General features: G+C 40.6%; 1 protein-coding gene across 3 annotated transcripts in view; it reads right to left on the reverse strand.

Moving 5' to 3' along the window:
* PDE8A (phosphodiesterase 8A) overlaps positions 1–26,564 on the reverse strand; it is a 311,048-nt gene that overhangs the window by 171,726 nt on the left and 112,758 nt on the right. Inside the window, exon 1 of one of the 3 annotated variants that reach the window (XM_063448996.1) lies at positions 14,905–16,388. The exons of 1 other annotated variant lie outside the window; for it this stretch is intronic. In XM_063448996.1, the coding sequence (XP_063305066.1) occupies positions 14,905–15,078 (174 nt within the window). In that variant the 5' untranslated portion in view covers positions 15,079–16,388. Of the gene's footprint in view, positions 1–14,817; positions 16,389–26,564 lie in introns of those variants that run through there. One more of the 3 variants, XM_063448995.1, reaches the window with a different exon arrangement.

The raw sequence follows: 26,564 nt of genomic DNA on the forward strand, positions 1-26,564 counted from the left end.
GTTTGATTGCTTTGGAGGTGGTCTGGGGTCTGGGAGTGAAACATCTTTGCTTTTCTTGTTTTCTCCATTGCTTATTTCTATAAATTTTCTGCTAATTCCTTTCTTTTCTTTTTTAATTCTGTCAGGACTTTGCAATATTGTGAGAGTCTGGATACTACTAGTGCACAATGTTTTTATATGGTACAAATTCAGCTGTCGTTACATTGCTTTTATCTTTTACAAATCCATGTATCTACCATGCTAATATTTGATTGACCAGTTCTCTGACTTCATGTATCCATGATGCAACAGTATAATGCTTCTTTTCACATTTTTGGCTGAAATACCAATACAAATTCAATGGTAAAAAAAAAAAAGATATAAAAGAGATAAAATAAAAAATTTATAAATATATAGATAGATAGATATGGGAAGGCTGAGCTGTAGGCAGAGCCTGAAATTGTGGGAAGGGTTACCCAGCCTATAAATACACAGGCCTCCCCTTCCTCTGGGCCGATACTTCCTGGTTCAGCCCACCCACCGCTTCCTTTATTATTATTATTTATATAGCACCAGCAAATTCCATAACGCTGTACTTTTTATCAAGCCATTTAATTATGGTGGGCCCTCTTTTTACAGGTCTACCCTAACATCGGTTTCGGGTATACCACAACCGATTTACACCACCACTATAACTCAGCTTATTGTCCCTGACTACAAATATATATATATATACATACATATCAAAATATTTTATTAATGAAACAAATATCTGACACTTGATTAGAAAAGACACAGAAGCACCGCTCAGAAGCTCTGCTTCCATCCTGCCTGTGCAGCAGCAGGTGATTTTATCCTATTTAAGGTAATAATTAAATGTTATTTTCGAACTGTGATGCCACCCAACATATTCTTTATCATAAAATATTCTCTCCTACAATCTGAGTGCTGTGTACATGCTCACAAAGCTTTATCATGCATGGAAGGATCCCATAGTAAGTGTACGCAAAACGATTGATGTGTGTGCAAAATAAACCTCTTGTTTTCTCTGCATTTGGCTTTTCAGCACTGTATAGGTGCTATATAATGTCCTATATTATCACAGCAAGCAATATCCAGATGTGCAGCGTATGCCTACTCCTAAACTTAGTTTTTTTTTATTTCTTGTGTATGTATCGAGCAATCCAAAAATGTATCTTTTATGTACTGTGCGCTCAGGCCTTCAATGGGATCTATTTCCAAAGGTGGAGAAATGCACCCTGGCTGTCTGTCATTATGTTTGCTCCTGGTATTTAGCAAAGTCACAATGATAGGGTTTGCGAAATGTTACATGGGAAGTGACAGGGCCAGATGCACTCCCAGCATGGTCACCCTATAATCATGGGTTAAGTCATTCTTTTAAAGGAATAACTCTCTGAATGACAGTGAGTGGAGGTTACATGTCACTTTACTGAAGTTTGCACTCTAGAGAGAGAGCGAGGACTGTAGTTATCCTCCACACATAATATACATATTGACTTGGGAAAGAAAAGGGGACACTAACTGTCATCCTCTGGAGTCCCCAAATTACTTTCTTTATGGTATATGTAATGTGAATGGGCTGCTGGCAGCAGTTCCAGTTTATTATGGATTTAGCTGATAGGGCTTTAAATTTCAAGTTGTACTCCACAAGTCAACCCTTAAAGGGTTACTCCAACCAACATCCAGTGTTTTCATAAAACACTGGTTTTGGCTAAAGTAACCCTTTCTGAGGTGGTCTGCCTCCCAACCCCCCAACTTAAAAGAAAACAATGGAAGACACATTAAAACTCACCCCGTTCCATCCCATGTCCAAGTTCTCCTGTCACCTAATCTTCCTTGGCAGACATCCCACCCCTTCGTAGGATGGGGAGGAAGGTCAGGGATGGGGCAGGGGGCTGGTGTGCGTGCTGGTTTCAGATGCCAAATTTGTACAGAATTGACATGAACCAGCTCAAAGTTTGTACAGAGCTAGCTAATGAAACTGCTGCAGATGGAGATACACCTCCAACAGCAAAGGGGTTAATCTCAAAGTGAAATGCTGCACATACAGATTCAAGGCATCATGATCACTTCAAATCACTGCTTGGAGTAATTCTTTAAAAGTTATTCGACACTGCTGTAGGGTCCATGTCATACTAACCAGGGGTGAATTACTATTTGCCAGTACTACATTTTCACTCGCCAATGGTTAGTGGAAAGTTTGAGTGTTTTTTTTATATTTAATTGAATGCACTGAATGAATTGATTTAATTTTCTTTTATTACCCTAGAATGCCCAATAACTGGTTAATACCTGGTCCTTGGTCACAGTGTGTCGCCATCAGCTGCACACCCCAAATATCCTTCACTATGTGCAATTATACCATCTTGCAACATCCCCAGGATGTTTCTTTGACATAAACTATGCCCATACTCACTAAAAAGCCTATACCTATTTTTTCCTTCTTTCCTTACAACTAATCACTAGCTAAGTCTCTTATTAGTTACAAAACTTTTTTTATAGATCCGATTGAATAATCACCATTAAAATTTCAAGGGACATTCCAAGCTCCATAACAAACTATGCTCTTTCCATTAATTAATGGTGCAAGAAGGGGCCTTGGCCACATGCCCACAGTTAGCTATAACTAAAGTGATTACAATAATTGATCCAGCTATAAGCCCACCCCCCACTCAGGGACATCATAGGGGTAGCTTTCTGTGGTGGCATCTACAGTTTCATTCATAAAAGCATGAATGCAGCTATCGGTGAGCCAATGGCAGGCATTCTAAGGCTATTATCAGCTTGGGCTGCAATCCCATTCACATTTTTTGAGCAGTTATTTATTTGACACACTTAGCACTCTCATTGCAGGTGTCTGCTGATAGCCAGTGTGGGCTGTGCACACCACAGGAAGCTGCAAACCACAAGGATTTACAGAAAACACAGGGGCTTCACAGATGAGTACTTTTATTATACCCTCATCTTTTTCATAATTACAGGAGCCCTTTGAGGCTTACAATATTAATTATCAGCCATTCCAAGAAAATATCTTCTGGATCAAACTTCATTCAACTGTGAAATGCAACCCACTGAAAATAATATATTATTAGTATATATCCACTAGCAACTATTTGACTGCTCTTCATTTTTAATAATAATTATGTCTGTATTATAATGTTTCTTTTGGGCTATTTTATTTTGCACATTTTTTGAAAACCAAAACATTGATGGAGATTTTCACTAGCAGTGTAAATGCCTGCAATAAAAGAAAATCACGCACAAGTTGACAAGCATTAATTACTGTGTGCAGCATATCTGTGGTTAATGTATCATGCATAGTGCGGCCTTGAAGTCAATGAGACAGCAGACATTACCCTTAGTACACTAGATATCCAATCTTCAGCTTCACATTGGAACATTTACAGAATGTGTCTGTGTATGTCAACCCCACATTAACCCCTTAAGGACGGAAGCAATGGTACAAGTTCTGAACCAAGGTCTGTTCCATATTTTGCCTCTTTCACATTAAGTGCACCCACACTTATTATATATAATTTTGTTCAGGGGAAATAGGAAAAAATATTTATATATGAAACATCATTTAAAATGAATAGAATCTAAAAAAATTAATTTAAAAAAATATATTTTTCCAAGTTCTGCATGGCATTTTAACTGTAAATGTCATAATACTGTTAGCTTTCACTGTAATAAAATACACATATTTGTGTTCAGCTATGTCTCATGAGTACAACGATGACCCCCATGTACAGGTTTTATGTAGTTTTGGTAAGTTACAGGTTCAAATATAGGGTTTGCCCATTTCAGTTTTTACACAATGAAATTTGTCAGATTGGTTTGCTCACCTTTGAGACAGAGATGAAAATTACCCCCTTCTACCATGGGATACCATTTGCAAACGTAGATAACCCAAGGTTTTTGAAAATGGGGTATGTCCAGTCTTTTTTAGTCACAAACTCTGGCCAAAGTAAGTGTTCATATTTGTTTTTTGCATTGTTCACGCAAAAAGTGCAATCTGACAGATCAATAAACATTTTACCACTCTAAAACACTCATAAATGTGTTCAGTGGTGTCTCACGAGTACAACAGTACTCCCCATGTACAAGTTTAATGGGGCTTTTGAACGTTACAGGGTCAAATATAGCGCTTGCAAATTAAATTTTCTGGACTTTCTGCCTGGGATGTCAGGCAAGTCACCCAGTATATAATTAATAACAGAATTATGTAATAATCACACAAAAATATACATAAACTATATATATATATATATAATAAAATATATATCATTTAATTCTAAATGTAGTTATGTATTTTAACATAATTATGTACTTTTGTTAATTATAAGTTGGGGATCTGCCTGACAACCAAGGCAATCTGTCAGTTACACTGATCTGAGTCATGTGATTGCGGTGTCATCCGGACTAGAGGGACGGCCTGACCATTCAGGTGTGCTATGTCACCCTAATGGCATTACAGCCCTCATTTTGTAGGATGGCAGAGTACACCCTAATGTCAGGAAGGGGTTAAAAAAAAGTTTTAATTTAAAACCTCTAGATTGTGAACTTATTTGGACAGGGCCCTCTTCACTTACTAGTCCACTGTGTCAATAATGTTTCTTAAAATTAAATATTTGTCTTGTTTACCTATTGTACAGCACTGATGAATCTGTTGGTGCTATATGAATAATTGTATTTCTTAAATTAAGCCATTAAACCATGCCATAACCATTAAAACTATCCTCCATATGGGCATGTATGTTTGGCCTACTTTGTAAATACTCAGTTTGGTCAAGCAAGGATTTTAACATTTTAAGGGCTTGTTTGTTTACACAACGTAATAAGCAGCCTTGTGCATACTGCGTTAAAAGGAAAATACTGAATAAAATTATTATGACAGATACAGAAGGATTTTGTTCACTAAACAACAAATCATAGTGAAACTGAAACTGAATAGTTTTTACCAAATGAATTCTAAATTGAGGTCAAATTGTGGCTAATATTTCCAAGTTAGTTGGTAAGTTTTTCCAGATCAGCTATTTTCTTCTGAATTCTGAAATATGGATTTTAAGTCACTATAACGAAACTAAGAGAATAACCCCATGGCAGTGATAGTTCTAACTGCTGAAAGTCTGGAGGCATGCAATGGATACATAAAAAAAAAAAAAAAAAAACCCCCGTAAGAACTCTCCTGTGCATGACTGAATCATGATTCCTAAAGTACGGTATACATATATTTGTGAATATTTAGCATTCCACTCTCCTGTAAAATTTTTTGTTGTGGAACAAATCAAGGCCAATCAGACGCAACAATTCATAACATAAAGAAACAAATAACACAATGATTTCTAAGTTTTCTATCTGCCACTAATTAATTGGGTGCCAAAAAGGTGCCAACATCCACACCCATTGGCACTCAGACGGTTAACAATCCGGTATGCTAGGCTAAGACACATAAAAAATGTAAACAACTATATAATGGAGAGTGTGATTCATTAATCAGGAAACATTTACAGAGACAACTTTTTTTTTCTGTTGAGTTTTCGGTAATAAATTAATGATATCACAGACACTGTATTCATACTCACATGCATGAACATGTAACATATGAAAGACCTTGTAATCAAGAGCCAGTACAGAAACCTACTGTGCAATATCATAAAACCATGTCATGTCGTAGGCCAAGGAGATATCAAATTAAACAGAAGGCGCTTGTTTTAAAGCCACTAAAACATCATGGCATATGTTTATATATTACGTGATTTCTCTTTTTATTTTCAATCAATCCTCCATGCACAACGAACTATAATGAGTAATGGATTTTACATTTATGTAAAATTTATAGGTAAAATATTATCAAAACTATCTAATCTGCATCAGTGGGTAGACAACTGGTGCCAGGGTAAGCCCTGGTTTTCATCATACCATTCCAAAAGCCGGGTATGGTATTTATAAATGTAAAGCATCATAATCATTACAATGCCATACAGTGATTAATACAATGAAAAATTTTAATTTATTTTCTTTGAGCGAGGGGTTATCGGTAATGTCACTTATTGATTTATTTAAAAGTAGTCCTTTGGTAAAGTCTTTCAACTTTCACGTAGGCTTTGCCATAACTATTTTTGCCTGCTATGTGTTTTTGTTGTTTTCAATTGCAAAACTGACCATAAAAAGATTGCAAACAAAATCACTTATTTTTTTTGCTGGACAATTACTGTAAGTGTTCCTACTGCAGACTTCAACGCTAACTAGGGCCTTGATCTAATATTTTTGGATAAACTGTTCAAATTTATTTTACCATGATTTATCCACAGAAGTAAATGTTAAAGTTAGTCTATTGGATTTTTTGTAGATAAATCATTAGAAAAGTTTGTATACAGATTGTGATTATTTGACATGCTTATCCAAAAATATTAACCACCTTATGCACTAGAGTGAAAATTTGAGGCCTAGGTCTTAGAGAGAATTGCCACTTGCCCACTTTTATCACAACCAAAAAGCTAACTAAATGTTAGCTATTGGTTATGCTACAAATAAAATAAATCTGCTTTCTCTCTTTTTATTTGAACTTACATACGTTGCCAGCTTTTGTGTATATATCATGCCTCTGCAGTCTCACTGTTCAATTATCTGCCATTTAGGAGTAAAATCACTTTGTTTATGCAGCTCTAGGCACACCTCTCTGCGTGTGCCTTCCTTAACACTTCCTGTAAAGAGTCATCTAATGTTTACACTTCCTTTACTGCAAATTCGTATTATCTCCTGCTCTGTTAATAGTTTGAAAGAGCCTACAGGAGCCCCCTGCATGTAATTGAAGTTCAATTAACAGAGCAGGAAATAAAAACTTTTAAAATAAGTTTCAGCTGATTGAAAATGAAACCATTTTGTTTTCATACAGGCTGTGTCAGTCACAGTCAGTGTAGGTGTGGCTAGAGCTTCATAAGCAGAAACAAAAGTGAGTGAACTCCCAAATGACAGAGAATTGAGCAGTGGAACTTCAGAGGCATGATCTATCCACCAAAACTGCTTTATTAGCTAAAGTTGTTTGGGTGACAATATTGTCCCATTAACTGTGCAGTAACATTTGCATGGATCATTCTGAGTAAGGAACTGCCAGAGAATACAATATTTATTCTTTTGATGCCTGGGTACTCAAGCGCACACTCGAGTCATCATTGGATGCAATGACGTTGAAACGCGGAAGTGAAAGTAGTATTTACTGGAGTGAAAGAACAAAGAACTGTCATTTCTCTGTAAGCGATAATTCCTCTTTAACCATGTTTGCTGAATCTGACATATTGTGCTGAAAGTTTTTTTTAAATTACTTGTTTTCCGTAAATACTGCAAATCAAAACATTTTTTAATTTGTCAGCATTTGTGGTTCCATAGAGCTTAATCATACCAGCAATACCATGGTATGAGATGCACCTACTAAATATGACACAGCCACCGCTATGGTTCAGAGACAGAAGCAGACAGCTCAAGATAACTTCTGTCACTTGATATCTTGTAAACCAAAGATGTTATATTTAAACTTGGTAATAAGTTCTGCCATTGATTGTCACTCTATGTATTATGGTCTTTCAAAGAAATCCAGCAAACACATAACTTCTTGGCACAATTTGAGTGTTGTTTGGTGCCACCAAACTTTAGCAGATGCTGAATATGCAATAAAAGAGCTACTCCGAGCACCATAACCACTTCAGTGATTTGGAGTCTGTATGGACAGTGTTTCAGTTTGAAACACTGCACATACAGATATAATGCCCTTTGCTGCCAGTGGTATAACTCCAGTTTTTAGCAGCCCATTAACTAGCCCAAAACGAGAGTTCAGGGCTCACTAATGTTAATTTTGTACATATTGGGTGTCTGTCGTCAACACAAATAGCATGCTTGCGAAAGTTGACCAATTAAGGTACGCCCCCCTCTCCCCTGCCATCTAAGTCCTTCCCTTAGCCCATGCTACAGGAGGCACCTCACTCACAAGGCACCTCAATACTTCCACGTAAAAAATAATTTATGTCATGCGTGTTTTATTAGAATTAACTCTTTATCTTGTTTACCTATTGTACAGCACTGTGGAATATGTTGGTGCTATATAAATAATTGTAATTTTAACAAAATAGTTTGGCTTGTCTGTTTGTCGTTAAAAAGTTCACCAATATCTAACTCAACTTAATGTGCTCAGATTACATGGACCAGATGTACCAGCAATGGATTTTAATACAGTACATGGCAAAAACGTGTACCTGGAATGGTAGTCTCAAAAGAATTAGGTGGGAAAATGTGTTATGTAATCCATGGCTTAAAACAGGTCCGCCGCTATAGGCATTAACAGTGAATGCAATGCACACTCACCATGGGTGAATAGTGGGAAGTGCCAATTTATCTCACAATTTATTAATAATGTTCTTTACAGAGTTATTCACGACAGTGAGAATTCAAAGTAAATTTAAATTTTAATTCCAAAGTAGGTGAAGTTGAAAGCATAGCGGACTTACAGAATGGTTCCAGTCTGGCTATTGTGACCTTAAATGTTAAATTAACTTTCAATTCTCACTTTTGTGAATAATGTTGTATGTGTTTTTTTATTTATTTTATTGTTATGTAATTTTCAAGCAAACGTTAAACGTCTAGAATTAGATAGCTTACGCTGTAAATTTTCTTAATTGGTCTAAGACAGGGGGTCCCAAAAACTCCCATAATGCTTTGCATGCCTTAAAAATGCTTTAGAATGACAAAGCAGCATGGAAACTGTCATCTTAAAACATCTGGGGATCTACCATTTGGACACCCCTGGTCTAAGACTTCTACACAATCCTTTAGACTGCAATGCCTACGTATGTGTATTAGGTATAGGCACATCGATCCGGCACCAGATCAGACTCAATATTTGTTTCTCCAGCAACTTGGATTCCACAATCTGAAGCAAGCATTCTTTAGGGATTTTGCTCCATGATCACTTGATATCATCACATAGTTCCTGCAGATTTTTCATCTATAGTTGCTATGTGCATACCTTCCATTCCACCTCATACTGCAACTTCTCTACTGAAGTGATATCTGTATACTTGACAGGTAATTAGTGTAAACTCAAGTCTATGTCATAGCTATGGAACAAGCGTGAGATAGTACATGATTTGTGACATAGTGCATTAACCTCCTGGAAATATTCACTTGAAAATTGGTACCATACAGCCATAAATGGATACATAGTGTCAGTAACAATGATACAGCATTCAAGTGTTGCTCAGTTGGCCTGACAGCTAGAACAAGTCTGGCCATTCTCCCCCAACCATTCTGATTCTAATGCTTTATCAAGGAACAGTGAAAGAGACTGACCAAGCCAGCAAAGCCAGCATGTTTCATGGTGTGACTTGCCTGTTAACATTAACAAACAGCTGGGTCTAAAGTGGCTACAATATGTTTCTGTTTGTTTACATATGTCCTATAAAGAACAAAATAATTTTCTTTTAAAATCATGGCTTCCGCTGTCAATTGAGCAGCACGGAGGAGTGGAGATATGAACACCAAAGTTGGATGGATCTTGGGTGATAGAGGAAGAAAAAAAAAGACCATGTTCTTTTCGGAAAAACTCCAATTTGATGTCAGGAAGACAAATGATAGAATGGATTTGTCTTTCATTTTCCCAGACTTGGACATGTTCACAACATGGCCATCGTTGCTTTTTCCTACCTTTTTAGCAACAGAAAAAAAAAAAATCACCAAACCATATTCATATTTTAATATTTTGTGCTATAGGTTAAGAAACTATGACATTGTTATGCAACATTTTAACTTTCACCATATCAATTATGAATTGGGATACAATTGTTCACTAACCATTTGAAGGAATTGTAAAAATGTAAACTATATAGTAAGGTGCAAAAAAAGGCAAATTCTTATTCATCCCGAGCTTATCCTAACTAAAATCTATATATTATCTATGTATCTATCCATTTTGCTGTAAAGAGGGGTGGTTAATTGGGAAAACCCAATGGGAAGCTGCATCAGTTAAATAAAAGCTATGGTACCACTGCTGTGTTGTGTGTTGCATATCTGGTTTGGGTGATGTGGGATACACACTAAAGGAATTTTTGTTATTATTCTTATATAAGTTTAATTTACAAACCGCAAAGTTTTACATCAAAACTACCTGAAAATTATGGGACATGTTGCACCCAGCAATGAATTCTTATGCACTGTCAAATGTATATTCATAAACAATTGTACAAGGCAGCAATGCCATTTATCTCAATATCTTTTTATGACCACAATTGAATTTCTAGCTTATGTTAAAGGAACACTCCAAAGCAATTTTGATTGCTGTCCTCAATAGAAATTATCACTTTTATAAATGAACCTCGTTACACCTCCATGATAGTCAAATAGACAAATAGTCCTGTTACATCCTGGTTTGGTTAGCTCAGTGGAGGTAAACTCAATAGACAGGCAATTGCCCAAACCACCTGCCTTGCAAAGACTTCTCATTGAGTTGCATTGGAACGTCTGTAATTGGATGTACAGCCACAAAAAGACTGAGCTGGGGAAGAAGGCAACGCTTGCAAAGGCTGAAAGCAAGAAATCTGCAGCTTTTGCAAGCTGTGGTATGCCCCCAATTAAGAAGTGCATAATTGAATACATACATATTTAATTGGTGGCATATCTATTGCAAAGTGGGGGGTGTATCTTGGCAGCAAAGTGGCCCTTTAGCTTCTAAAATCTGAATGTTGCTCTGTATGAACTAATATCTAAATTTAAAAATAAAAAAACATCTAACTTTCTCAGAATTCATCTGTATAGGATATGATGACACTACACAACTGTTATTAATTACTACTTCAATTCACTCTTTGGTTTTCCCACCATTCTCTCCATATCTGCACGTTCTTGGCAAAAGTGGACAAAGACTTTAATGTGTCCCAGTCTCATAACTATTTAAGATTAGTGAAGATACAAGAATCTAATCCCAAATGACTTTCCGAATAGTACAAAACTTCTACTTGTAAACATTATATGGTTCCTTCACTTTCCAATGTTTGTTGGAGATGTCTTAAAAAAGTAGCATCATCTTTGGTGCATTTAAGAGGACACTGTAGGCAACCAGAACACTTCAGTTTATTAAAGTGGTCTGGGAACAGTGTCCCTATTACACTTAGTGCTGCAATGTTAAACAATGCAGTTCCAGACAAACTGTAATGTTTACATTGCAGCACTAAGTCTGCCTGTCCCAGACAGCCACTGGAGGTGCCACGGGAGACGCTTCCTGGATCCAAACGGACCTTCGGTCCAGTAACATACGCAGGACATCCAGAGTCAGATTTTTCCTCATAGGAAAGCATTGATTCAATATGTGCATTAGCGCCCGCTCGTCGTGGGACGTCGCAAGAGGCGGAGCCACAACCTAGCGCCAAGGGCCATCGACGCTGGGGTAAGGTAAGCAAATAAAGGGATTTTAACCCTTTATTCATCTCTGAGGGGGGGGGGGGGGGGGGAGTGATGAAGCAAAGGGAGCTGTAGTGCCAGGAATACAGCTTTGTTGTATTTCTGAGATCAAACATGTGCTAATTCTATCAGAGGAGTACGAACCACAAGGTACCTGGGTACCTATTATACAGCTCTGATTACAAACCAAGGGCATTCCGTTTACTTAACGCTAGAGAAACATTTAAGATGCGATCCTTTGTGCACACATATTCCCACACTTATATTTGCCAGGCTGGTAACATTGACTGAAAACAATCATCAGTTCACACTAATCACCTGTAAATAAGAGCACAGATAGCAGATAAGAATCCCTTGTACCTCTGCATATACCTTTCTCCTACCTGAATAAAAGCCTCAGCCCCTTAGAAATCCCTGCCCCCTTTTATATTTGGAATTGTCTAATGTTTGTCTCCAAGGTACAGTTTCCTTCCGCTAAGCAAGATAGCAGGTGCTTAAAGGCCATTGGTGTTGGACAGCAACATTTTATGGCTATAGGGGTCAAAACAGCACAATTTTAGATTTTGTACGTGGAGATCTTCATATCTGGTGCACATATGTTACATTTTAAAATATCAACCACTTGCAATTACATAGTTGGTTTACTAAAAGGAACAACCTACTTACAAAGTATTCATGTATATCTCTAATGCATATGAACCCTAACAGATTCTACAGCATACAGAACCAATCAGGTTGCTGCGTTTGTTTGTTTTTTTGGTTAAATAGCCTCACTGACATTTTGCAGAGCAAAACACAGCATTCTAAAACACATATTCTGACATTTACTATCTAATACAGACTTATTAAAAAAAATAAAAAAATATATATATATATTACTATTATTATATTATTATATCTATATATATCTATTTTTAGGCCATAATAGCACAGGTGGAAGTATTTTCAAAATTACCCATATAACCGGTTTGTCTGCTTTTCATTAAATTCTGCGCAATAGACAGTCTAATGAATAAACACAATGAAGAGATAGAAAAACAAATCACAGTTATCAAAGCGTACATACATTTCTAGCATAACACATAAGTCCCTTCTACTTTCCTTACACTCTCCAGGTTGTTAAATGGAAGGCCAATAAACGATTGGGAAGGAAAGAGGATACCTTATCCTCAAAATGATATCCTCCTGTGACCCCTTAACACTGTTAAATAGCCCAATTGGAAGATGATATCCTACTTAGCCATTCATAAATAATAACTTGGGCAAATACTAGTATAATAGTATCTAATAAACACGGGTTATGGTTCATGTTCTCCAAATCTCATTATATCTAAAAACAAGCCCCAAAAACTCAGCCAGCGAAAATATAATAAAAACAGGTCCAAACTTCCTTTTTACTCTGAATAAATAACCTTTAAAAATGAAAATGCATACTGCTACATATTACCGGTTCCCCCTTACCTTCAAATATGTAGGTTAGAGGTAGTCCATTAAAGGGACACTATAGACACCCAAACCAATTCATCTCATTGAAGTGGTCTGGGTGCAGTTTCCCTGCCCCTTTGGCCATGCAATGTCAATTATTGCAGTTTTAGAGAAATGGCAACGTTTACATTACAGAGTTCAGACTGCCCATTGTGGCGCTTCCTGCTGTTTTACGGAAACAACGCTGGATATCCTACCGCTTTGCATGAAGAGATCCATCATCTTCAAAACCTGCATAGGAAAGCATTGATTCAATGCTTTCCTATGGGGAAGGCCTACTGCGCGTATGGCAAGTGCCACGCAAACGCAGTAGATCCACCCGCCCCCCATTGCCAACATCAGAGAAGGAACAGGAAAGATGTAAGCGTTAAAATGTTTTCTTTTTTTAACCTTTCAACATGGGAGAGGGAAGAGGGGCCGGACAACAACCTTAGGGCAGAAGGACACTATAGCTTTAGGAATACAGTTTTTTTAAATTAAATCTGTAGAAAGAAAAAACACACACATATATATTTGCATTCTCCGTAATGACCTCCATGGTGAACTAATGCCATCAAGTCCTTATCATCATCATGTGAAAAGGGCCTATTAAAAAAACAAACCACTAATAAAAGCATTGTTTACATCAAGAATAGCACTTAAAAGTGAAGTGTGGGGTGGGGGGGGGGAAATAATTCCCAGGTCTATACCTCTTGAGACCCAGAGAGGTGGAAAAAGTAGTTTGATGCCAATCTCCCTGGCATATATAAAGATATTATTTCATATATTATCTATCTTCCCTCACCCTCTCTCTTTTCTGTACTTGTTGTGAAGGGGATAGGTAACAACATAATTGTCATTACTGGGAGGAGGGCCAGAATTCAATGAAGGTTGGGGCTGTAGTATACATTCAAGGGGGGAGGGGCAATGGTGCATTGCCCATTTGTACCAGTGAGGACAGCTGAATGGGCAAGGGAAATAATATTTTTTTCTGCTACAGGTATACTTTATTGAGTAAATTGTCTCTGAAAAAAAATATATAAATGATCCCACAGTGTACTTTATTTTCCAAGCTAGGAAACATTGGTATGGACTGTCCCTTTAAAATAAAGTATGAAAGAGACAGTCTGAATGTAGTACGTTTTTCTAATTCCCAAGTTCCCTATTCATCTAACAGGTTGACAGCTTTAAACAAGAAGCTGTTCTTTCCTATGCTTACTATTTCATTTAGTATTTTGTGACCTGAGCCAAAAAAATACCTATACAAATATCAATATTAGCCTAGAGACGTTTAACATCGAGACAAATATCAACCATAAAAAAAATTGACATGCATTGCAGTCAAGGACAGAACGAGGTGAGTCCTGGGCAATTCTGGTGCAAAAAAAGCACATTTTTAGCTTGCAAAATAAATAAGACATTGGTTTATTATTACATGACATTTTCCATTTTCACACTTTGTCTCAGAAATGCTCCGTTTTGTCTTGATAAATGCTTTAAGCATCTTCTTCACATGACATTGATCAACCCTGTACTTTATTAATAGAAAACACCTCAATGGTAAACATTTCATAAGAATGATACTCTGATCAAGAGTAGTAAGCAAATGAAATACAAACAAGGAAGCATACAATAAACGAGAGATGTACTTAGGTGTACTTTTTGCATGTGGCATTAAACCCTCACCTGAATAACTCTTATCAAGGGTAATTGGGGAATAAATGACTTGGACTCTAGAATACATATATATATATATACTGTTTAGTGTAACAAATAGAGCCATTCAGGCACAAAACTGCAGCAATAGATTTGGGTGATGAGCTATTAACCAGTGCAGTGCTGGAAAGGCCTGCACAGCAATCAAGACATTGCTGGGGGTTAGATGGCTATTTACCACCCTGGTGTTACCTTCACACTGGATCTGCTGGTGTGCATCTCTGCATCCATGATCTGGTTGTTTTCCCTCCTGTCTTTCTTTGAGGAATTAGCCCTCACCTTATAAGTGGATGTGTTAGGGGATTTAATGAATAAGCCAGGGACTGAGTTGGTTTGCTGCTGTGGCTGAGACAGTGTGTTGGTCTGCTGTGGAGAGTTGGAGTCATCAGACTCTTTCCCACTGTGATAAACCACCCTGCTGTCAGAGATGTGGATGCTTGGAGCACAGCCCATACTTTGATGCCTCCTGTGCCAAATCCAAACCAGTGTGTAGCCTTTCAGTCGTTGCAGCAAATGTATCCAAGTGGAAATGCGTTGTATCCTGCTGCAGCCGGCGATTTGCCGATACTCTTCTGCATGTCACACTTGGAATCTGCCAGCAGAAAAAAAAATATCCAAAAAATATATACATATATAGAAGGGCTAGATGAGGTTTGGGAGGTAAAGTGTTATGTCTTCTTTCAGGGGGTGGGCTTCTGTGTTTGATCCTCCTGCATCAACTCCCAAATGATGAGGACATATGGATCCCGGGTTTGATGGTTTCCCCTGCTACACACAGCCAAACGTCTCCTCTGATTGACTTTTGGAATCAGCATCAGCATGGCAACATTGTATCCACAGATCAATCCGTGGGAAACGGTCACATCCCCAGGCAGAGAGAGAGAGAGAGAGGGAGGGAGATGCAGGGAGCTGCTGAGCTATCTATCCTCCTGTCCTCCACGCCCTGTGCACTCAATATTTTATCTTCCCCTGACTACAGTTTGACCATGAAGGGTTTTCCTAGGGTCTTTATGGGATGCGGGGGTTCAGCGGCGGATGGATGGGGGTGAGGGGTGGGAAAGGAGGGGAAAGGGGCGAAAGGCACAAATCTTCCTCAGTGTCCCCTCCACAGCTAGAAAGTCTTCTTGGGGACCCTGGGACACCTCATTATCACCATCATCTTCCAATATAAGGGGAGGAGGAGGAAGAGGCTTATTTACATTTGCACACTCCACTCTTCTTGGCAACAGGAAGATTCCCCCTCCCCGTCCCCAGAAGATCGCAGGGAAAGACCTGCAGCCTGGTCCGGACACGCATACCCAGGCTGCCAATCCCTTGCCTGGCAACCCTAGGGTCTGGGAGTGGGGGTACTAACCCCTGAGCCCTTCTCTGAGGAACAGCTGGATGTACAGCTGCAGGCCTGAGGGTGGGAAGGATGCAGAGCCCAATAATCCTGGGGGTCCCCAATGAATTAAAATGGCGAGCTCAGGAAAAGCAGCCCTGTCCTGGGTGCCGGGGGAGGCAGATTGCCTATCAATGCCAGGACATGATGCAGTGCGGCAGCCGCTCAGATCATCTGCTGCTCCTCCACGATGTCTCCTGCTACCTCTCTCTACACAGCACCTCTCTTTATTGTCAGCACACCTCCCTATCTCAGGCACCTCTCCTAGCTCTTATCCCAGACACCTCTCTGTATCCCCAGCACCTCTCTCAGTCCCTGCACCTCTCGCTGTACCCAGCACCTCTCTCCTTCCTGCCCTCCCCGGCTCTCCCGTTCTCCAGCTCTGACACAGGCACAGCCAATAAAAGCACCAGCCAGGGCTGACCTCCAGCCTTTACTGACGTCAATGGAAATCAGCGATAGCAACGCCAATCAGAGGGGTGCATAGCCTGGGTGGGCGGGGCTACAGCGCGGAGGGGAGTTTAAACGCTTCCAAGTGCGGCTCTGCAGAGCACCAGCATCTACCCTAACCACTGCCTATACAGAGACACAGGGTAATAGAGACAGAAGACCTAACCACTGCCTATACAGAGACACAGGGTAACAGAGACAGAGGACCTAACCACTGCCTATGCAGAGACACAGGGTAACAGAGACAGAGGACCTAACCACTGCCTATACAGAGACACAGGGTAACAGAGACAGAGGACCTAACCACTGCCTATACAGAGACACAGGGTAATAGAGACAGAGGACCTTACCACTGCCTATACAGAGACACAGGGTAACAGAGACAGAGGACCTAACTACTGCCTATACAGAGACACAGGGTAACAGAGACAGAGGACCTAACCACTGCCTATACAGAGACACAGGGTAATAGAGACAGAGGACCTAACCACTGCCTATACAGAGACACAGGGTAACAGAGACAGAGGACCTAACCACTGCCTATACAGAGACACAGGGTAATAGAGATAGAAGACCTGACCACTGCCTATACAGAGACACAGGGTAACAGAGACAGAGGACCTAACCACTGCCTATGCAGAGACACAGGGTAACAGAGACAGAGGACCTAACCACTGCCTATACAGAGACACAGGGTAACAGAGACAGAGGACCTAAGTACTGCCTATACAGAGACACAGGGTAATAGAGACAGAGGACCTAACCACTGCCTATACAGAGTCACAGGGTAATAGAGACAGAGGACCTAACCACTGCCTATACAGAGAGAGACATAGGACCTAACCACTGCCTATACAGAGAGAGACATAGGACCTAACCACTGCCTATACAGAGAGAGACAGAGGACCTAACCACTGCCTATACAGAGACACAGGGTAACAGAGACAGAGGACCTAATCACTGCCTATACAGAGAGAGACATAGGACCTAACCACTGCCTATACAGAGACAGATGACCTTACCACTGCCTATACAGATACAGAGGGTAACAGAGACAGATGACCTAACCACTGCCTATACAGAGACAGAGGACCTAACCACTGCCTATAAAGAGACAGAGGGTAATAGAGACAGAGGACCTAACCACTGCCTATACAGAGAGAGACATAGGACCTAACCACTGCCTATACAGAGACAGATGACCTTACCACTGCCTATACAGATACAGAGGGTAACAGAGACAGATGACCTAACCACTGCCTATACAGAGACAGAGGACCTAACCACTGCCTATAAAGAGACAGAGGGTAATAGAGACAGAGGACCTAACCACTGCCTATACAGAGAGAGACATAGGACCTAACCACTGCCTATACAGATACAGAGGGTAACAGAGACAGAGGACCCAACCACTGCCTATACAGAGACACAGGACCTAACCACTGCCTATACAGAGATAGAGGGTAATAGAGACAGAGGACCTAACCACTGCCTATACAGAGACAGAGGGTAATAGAGACAGAGGACCTAACCACTGCCTATACAGAGACACAGGGTAACAGAGACAGAGGACCTAACCACTGCCTATACAGAGACACAGGGTAACAGAGACAGAGGACCTAACCACTGCCTATACAGAGACAGAGGACCTAACAACTGCCTATACGGAGAGAGACAGAGGACCTAACCACTGCCTATGCAGAGACACAGGGTAACAGAGACAGAGGACCTAACCACTGCCTATACAGAGACACAGGGTAACAGAGACAGAGGACCTAAGTACTGCCTATACAGAGACACAGGGTAATAGAGACAGAGGACCTAACCACTGCCTATACAGAGTCACAGGGTAATAGAGACAGAGGACCTAACCACTGCCTATACAGAGAGAGACATAGGACCTAACCACTGCCTATACAGAGAGAGACATAGGACCTAACCACTGCCTATACAGAGAGAGACAGAGGACCTAACCACTGCCTATACAGAGACACAGGGTAACAGAGACAGAGGACCTAATCACTGCCTATACAGAGAGAGACATAGGACCTAACCACTGCCTATACAGAGACAGATGACCTTACCACTGCCTATACAGATACAGAGGGTAACAGAGACAGATGACCTAACCACTGCCTATACAGAGACAGAGGACCTAACCACTGCCTATAAAGAGACAGAGGGTAATAGAGACAGAGGACCTAACCACTGCCTATACAGAGAGAGACATAGGACCTAACCACTGCCTATACAGAGACAGATGACCTTACCACTGCCTATACAGATACAGAGGGTAACAGAGACAGATGACCTAACCACTGCCTATACAGAGACAGAGGACCTAACCACTGCCTATAAAGAGACAGAGGGTAATAGAGACAGAGGACCTAACCACTGCCTATACAGAGAGAGACATAGGACCTAACCACTGCCTATACAGATACAGAGGGTAACAGAGACAGAGGACCCAACCACTGCCTATACAGAGACACAGGACCTAACCACTGCCTATACAGAGATAGAGGGTAATAGAGACAGAGGACCTAACCACTGCCTATACAGAGACAGAGGGTAATAGAGACAGAGGACCTAACCACTGCCTATACAGAGACACAGGGTAACAGAGACAGAGGACCTAACCACTGCCTATACAGAGACACAGGGTAACAGAGACAGAGGACCTAACCACTGCCTATACAGAGACAGAGGACCTAACAACTGCCTATACGGAGAGAGACAGAGGACCTAACCACTGCCTATACAGAGACAGAGGGTAATAGAGACAGAGGACCTAACCACTGCCTATACAGAGACAAAGGGTAACAGAGACAGAGGGTAATAGAGACAGAGGACCTAACCACTGCCTTTACAGAGACAGAGGGTAATAGAGACAGAGACAGAGGACCTAACCACTGCCTATACGGAGAGAGACAGAGGACCTAACCACTTCCTATACAGAGACAGAGGGTAATAGAGACAGATGACCTAACCACTGCCTATACAGAGACAGAGGGTAATAGAGACAGAGGACCTAACCACTGCCTTTACAGAGACAGAGGGTAATAGAGACAGAGACAGAGGACCTAACCACTGCCTATACGGAGAGAGACAGAGGACCTAACCACTGCCTATACAGAGACAGAGGGTAATAGAGACAGATGACCTAACCACTGCCTATACAGAGACAGAGGGTAATAGAGACAGAGGACCTAACCACTGCCTTTACAGAGACAAAGGGAGATAGAGACAGAGAGTGAGAGGGGATGAAGATATGAAAGAAGGGGAGGCAGAGAGAGGGAGATAAAAATGGATGATGGAGAGATAGAGTAAGGTTGAGATGTATAAACACAGGAGATATAGGGAGGAAGAGAAAGGAGAGAGAGAAAGATTAAAGGAGAGCGAGTGATTAAGCGAGACAAAAAAGTTTAAGAAAAAGGGGTCTAGAGAGAGAGAGAGAAATATGAAGAAAGGGAGAGGCAGAGAGAGGGAAATAGAATGATATAGAGGGAAATAGAAAGAGAGAGTAGGAAACGGCGCCATGGTAACAGGGACATCAGGCAGCTGACACAGCTCACAACAGCACTCTAAATGGAGATTATGGTGGTCTGCAAAAGGTTGCTGGAGCTCCACTGTGATTGTGTGTGTATATAGGGGCTCTGCCACTGGGGCGCGGCAGTGGGGTGGGAGGTGTGTTTAAAATCAGCACTGTTGCAGATTTTGCAAAGACCCCTGACAGTGACATCGCCACTGGGGGTCTGGTGGCTGGGGGGCAGATAAAGGTAAGTTCTACTTACCTGAAGTTGTCTTTCGCGGATATGGCCGTCTTCTCCTGGCGAGTCCTCTTCAGCTCCTGATGCTTCAGCTCCAGGAGCCGTCACTGTTGAACTATCACGCATGCGCAAGAGTACAGCATTCAGGTCTATGGAGGATCCTACAGCGGTCACTGATGACAGCTGGAGTGATTGACACTTCTAGAAGGCAGTAGCTCTGCCCAGTGTCGAGAGGCGTCATACAGGATAGAGAGGAAATATACAGAGACAAATTAGGGGGGTGACAGTGCTGCTTTAAACAACCCAGACACATTTCCAATAGGCAGGCCAGATAACCAGGCCCTCGGCGGGCAAATAAGCTGCAAGTTGGAGAAAAGTGTGTTTCTCTAATTCCCCTCCATTTAAAGGAAGGCTTTCTGGCTATGTAGGCTAGAAAGTCGTAACACCAAATTTAAAAAAAAGCAGCTTTATTCCACCGTTGTGGTCTCGGCAATGTTTTTACCTAAATGCAGGGTCTTTGTTAAGCTGGTAGGCAGGCTGAATAATGGGGAGCTCAGGTGGGAGTGGGCAGACAAGGGCAGGGGAGAAGGACAACTAAGCAGTGCACTCATGGCTGGACAAGCCAGGTAGCAGGCAGACAGCCAATGCCAGGAGAGCAGGCAGGGTTATGTACTTTGCAGTCATTATAACCCAGCCTGCCTAATCTCCTGTGTGTTTGTTCCTGTCCTGGCTGTGCTGCAGCAGAGTTCAAAAGACTACGCCCGTCCCAAAATTTCACAAAGGTAAAAAAGTAATTATTAAACTACATTTTATTTTTATATATTTAATCAATATTAAAATGTTGCAGAAGCAATAACACACTGATGGTGGTTGATTACCATCTGGACACCATGGAGAGCGGGTGAGGATGCTATGGCGCACTATGCACCCTGCAGTCTAGGTTTTGTTTTTTTTCTTTTCTAGGTGCACTTACATGAAAACAAGGTCTGCATTACATGACATCCTGACACTTTATTTTTCAGGACTGTACATCAGCACCTTAATGTGTGAGAATAATAGATTGACAGTTATTGTTTACCACGTTAGTTTGTTTACTGCTGTTTTATTTAAATATATTTTATTACGCTTACATGTTTTCCATACCTGTAAGTAAAATATACATTTTTACCAAGCTTTATAATATCTTCATCCTGGGTAAAACAAGAATGGGAGGTTTTAAATGGTGGAAAGTATTGGGTGAGGGGGGTGGGCAGAGATGGGTGCCGTGAAGATTTTTTTAGAGGGCATATAAAGGCCAAAAGCTGGACCTGGGCGATATAAAAAGAGATTGAGAAAAATAAGAAATAAAGTGAGAGAGAGAGAGGGGGAGATATATTGGTAAAAAGTTACAGATATTTATTTACATACATACATGTTAACAGACAAAGTATGAAAAAGTGAAAATTATCAGGAAGTCAGAGTTAATTTCAAATTCAAAGCTAACCTATAGTCACGAAAATAACAATTGTTATTTTGGAATTATAGACTCCTTTATAGCCATGTGAGCACTGTCCAGCCCCCTTTGCTTTAAATAAAGTTAACTCAGCCACTCCTCCACAATTGATGCAAGCATCAAAACTGACATCACTCGTGATATCGTCCAATGCAGTGCTTCCAGTAAAGAAGTTGAGTTGGAAATAAGCATGTGTGGAAAAATGATGTGCTCCTCAAATGAAATGCTGCTATTAGAAACATTTGATTGAAGTACCGACTTTCGCTCTGTTGTGAAGGAGGAAGTGCTTCAAGTGTCTGTCAGGAAGTCAGCCACTAGATGTTTATTTTACCTCTAAACAATGTTTAATGTAAACAGTGCAGGGGATAAACTGATAGGACCACTGCAGCCAGACCGCTTTATTGAGATGAAGTGGTCTGTGTGACTTTAGTGGTGCTTTAAGGTCAAAGTAGCTGAATTAGAAGCACAGCTAATTGTGAACATGTTTTCAAATCAGCTGCTTTGGTCTGAAATTGGAAATTCACTTTGAATTCCCATGCCTCACCCTTCTGTCAGTCCCTACATTGGCTTCCTATAAAATATAGAGCTCAATTTAAAATTCTGGTTCTTGCTTTCAAATCTCTACATAATGCTGCTCCCACCTATCTATCCTCCCTTATGCACAAGTATGTCCCGTCTAGGCCCTTACGATCTGCTGAAGACATATGTCTATCTTCTGTCCGTACTCCCACCTGTGATGCTCGCCTTCAAGACTTCTCGAGGGCTATATATATATATATATATATATATATATATATACACTGCTCAAAAAAATAAAGGGACATATGGATTTACCCTCTCTCCCCGGGTTATCCTTTATAGGACCTTTTGCATATCTTTCTACTTTTGTTTATATAGGGCCCCTCTATCTCTAGTATAGAGGATGGTCATATCATACAGGGTATCATTTCTAGGATATTATGTTTAATGATGACCATCGCGGGGCGTTGGAGAATGCCGCTATCAAAATATATAAGGGAGATCTGGGATTTGAGCTGGGTAGTTAGATGTAGGGCACAGGTTATTAATTTTACTTCAGTCTATCAATATATTAATATATTTTGTACTGTTAGATAGATTGCTGTGTGTGTTTTATGGAACTTGTGCCAAATCAATGTCTATGCAAAGATGGTTGTTTGTTAACGATTTTTATGTACTTATTTGTGATAAAACTAAAAAAAATAAAGGGAACACTTAAACAACACAATGTAACTCCAAGTCAATCACACTTCTGTGAAATCAAACTGTCCACTTAGGAAGCAACACTGAGTGACAATCAATTTCACATGCTGTTGTTCAAATGGGATAGACAACAGGTGGAAATTATAGGCAATTAGCAAGACACCCCCAATAAAGGAGTGGTTCTGCAGGTGGTGACCACAGACCACTTCCCAGTTCCTATACTTCCTGGCTGATGTTTTAGTCACTTTTGAATGCTGGCGATGCTTTCACTCTAGTGGTAGCATGAGACGGAGTCTACAACCCACACAAGTGGCTCAGGTAGTGCAGCTCATCCAGGATGGCACATCAATGCGAGCTGTGGCAAGAAGGTGGGGGTTGTGCTTACAGCCCAACACCGTGCAGTACGTTTGTCATTTGGCAGAGAACACCAAGATTGGCAAATTCGCCACTGGCACCTTGTGCTCTTCACAGATGAAAGCAGGTTCATATTGAGCACATGTGACAGGCGTGACAGAGTCTGGAGACGCCGTGGAGAACGTTCTGCTGCCTGCAACATCCTCCAGCATGACCGGTTTGGCAGTGGGTCAGTAATGGTGTGGGGTGGCATTTCTTTGGGGGGCTGCACAGCCCTCCATGAGCTCGCCAGAGGTAGCGTGACTGCCATTAGGTACTGAGATGAGATCCTCAGACTCCTTGTGAAACCATATGCTGGTGCGGTTGGCCCCGGGTTCCTCCTAATGCAAGACAATGCTAGACCTCATGTGAAAGGAGTGTGTCAGCAGTTCCTGCAAGACGAAGGCATTGATGCTATGGACTGGCCCGCCCGTTCACCAGACCTGAATCCAATTGAGCACATCTGGGACATCATGTCTCGCTCCATCCACCAACATCTCGTTGCACCACAGACTATGCAGGAGTTGGCAGATGCTTTAGTCCAGGTCTGGGAGGAGATCCCTCAGGAAACCATCCGCCACCTCATTAGGAGCATGCACAGGCGTTGTAGGGAGGTCATACAGGCACGTAGAGGGCACACACACTACTGAGCCTCATTTTGACTTGTTTTAAGGACATTACATCAAAGTTGGATCAGCCTGTAGTGTGTTTTTCCACTTTAATTTTGAGTGTGACTCCAAATCCACACCTTCATGGGTTGAAAATTTTGATTTCCATTTTTTAATTTTTGTGTGATTTTGTTGTCATCACATTCAACTATGTAAAGAACACAGTATTTCAGAAGAATATTTAATTCATTCAGATCTAGGATGTGTTATTTTTGTGTTCCCTTTATATTTTTGAGCAGTGTAAATATATAAATAGATTAGACAGAAGAAGAGTAGATAGAAAGCGATCAGCAGGTTAAAGCAGTGGTAATGTCAGGGTGTGGCTGTAATTAGCACAAAAACTACTGTAAAATGTTACATGGCAACATTTATTTGCCCGTCATGTTGAAAAACTGTGTTGAATGTTTGAACATTGGGAGATTTTCTGTGTGAGGAGGAGGGCGCTCTATTTTTTATTTATAATTACTACTTTCTTTTTTGTTGTCGAAATTTTACGCCCCTAAGAATTTTGTGCCCAGGGCAACCGCCTCTGTGCTCCCCCTACCTTCCACTGATAATAAGTACTTTCAGAGTTAAAACAACTCTCACCTCCATGGGGGAATATTGGGAGATGGTAATCAAATTATAGAGTCTGCTTGACCACTGACATTGTCATTATTAATCCCTCAGAAACAAGGTAATTTGTGATTATTACGCTTTTGCATTAGTAGTGGAGCCACACCTGAAGGACCCATTCTAAACCAGTTTGACTATGTACAATACGGGGGGGAGTGGGGAGGGGGGGGGGGGGGGGTGAGACCAGCAAACTGCATTGATTATGGTGCGTTGCGTGTTTCTTTAACTCTTTATATTTTCGGGCCACTTGAATGCCTGCTAAAGCCACATTATATTTATATATGGGTTAAATGTAGCATAGATAAGTGCAATATTTTTAAATAAGCCATTTTTCAATTATCATTAAAGAATATTTGAAGATATAATATACACACAGCTAACATATAAAGATTTTCAAATAAACATGCACAAAGTAAATGCAAAAGAGCTTTGGCTATTCATTCATGTGTAATTATTATGTAAAAAAGCTATTTTTAACTGTGTCATAATTTCTTTGAAATTCCAGTGCAATCAAATGACATACATGAAAAATAGACTTTTTTTTCTCATTATTGTGTATTCTATATTTTCTTTATGTTTGCTTATTTGTATATTTGTTTTATTATTCTTGTTAATTTATTACTATTTCAATTTTTATTGATTTATATTTATTTTCTGAATGTAAATTTTCATTAGTTTTATTTTTTTTGCATTTATTACTGTTTCCTTTTTTATTTTTTCCATGTTCTTTCATATCTCGGTATACATGCTGAGGTATTTTTTTTTTCTTAATTAATGATTGTTATACATTGCTTGTGAAGAAGAATGTGGGTATGTATTACATGTTGGGGAATATTTATAACCTTTGTATATTTTAGGATTGCCATTACTATCTCTCACCCACACCCTACTGCTGCCCACAACCCATTGTTCTCACCCATTGTATTCTTCTCACTACAATCACATTTATTTATTTCCATTACAATATCTCCAACATGGAAGAACGGCACAGGGACAAAGTCTCTTGTGTGTAGAGTATGGATAGAGCCTTGTGTGTGCAGCAGAGACAGGTTTCGGTTCCCCTACTACTGCCTGAATGAGTCAGTGACAGAATATGATGTCACAAATCATTACCATGGCTTTGAATAACTAGTCTACTGCTACATGGGACTGCAGGGGAGGTTTGCTATAAGGACTGTCTACTGAGATAGCTCTCTATTAGAAGAGCTCCTTCTCCAACTCTCCATTTACACTGCACTGAAGAATGGCATTCTCATTAGTCTCCTGAATTCAGCATTGAAATTCAGGAGAACAATCGAGGCTGAGCTGACAGCCTATCATATCCTTATGGCTATTGAACTCTTAGGATGTACCAGTGAGGCCAGCCTGGGTCAGGGGAGGGCTGGCAGCCTTAGGCCTGGGGGGCAAATCCAGTCAAGTGGCCCATTGCACCAAGAGGAGAGTAAAAACGCCTTTCCCGTGTGATTGAAAGTGTGTGGGTGTGGGGGGGGAGGGGGGGGAGGGAACGACGACAATCAATGACAGGCACACACACTTGCTGATTTGGCACACACTAAAAACACACACACTCACTGACAGGCACACGCACACACTCACTGACAGGCACACAGACACACACAGAAAGACACATTGTTACAGGCATACTGACTCAGACAGACAGACATACTGACACACACAGGCATACTGGCTGACAGACAAATTGGCACACACACACAGACATACTTGCACACAGACATACTGACACACACAGAGATACATACTGGTACTCACACAGACACACACAGAAAGACACACTGTTACAGGCATACTGACTCAGACAGACAGACATACTGACACACACAGGCATACTGGCTGACAGACAAATTGGCACACACGCACAGACATACTTGCACACAGACATACTGACACACACAGAGATACATACTGGTACTCACACAGACACACACAGA

This window comes from Pelobates fuscus, chromosome 3, assembly GCF_036172605.1.
Source record: "Pelobates fuscus isolate aPelFus1 chromosome 3, aPelFus1.pri, whole genome shotgun sequence".
Lineage (NCBI taxonomy): Eukaryota > Metazoa > Chordata > Amphibia > Anura > Pelobatidae > Pelobates > Pelobates fuscus.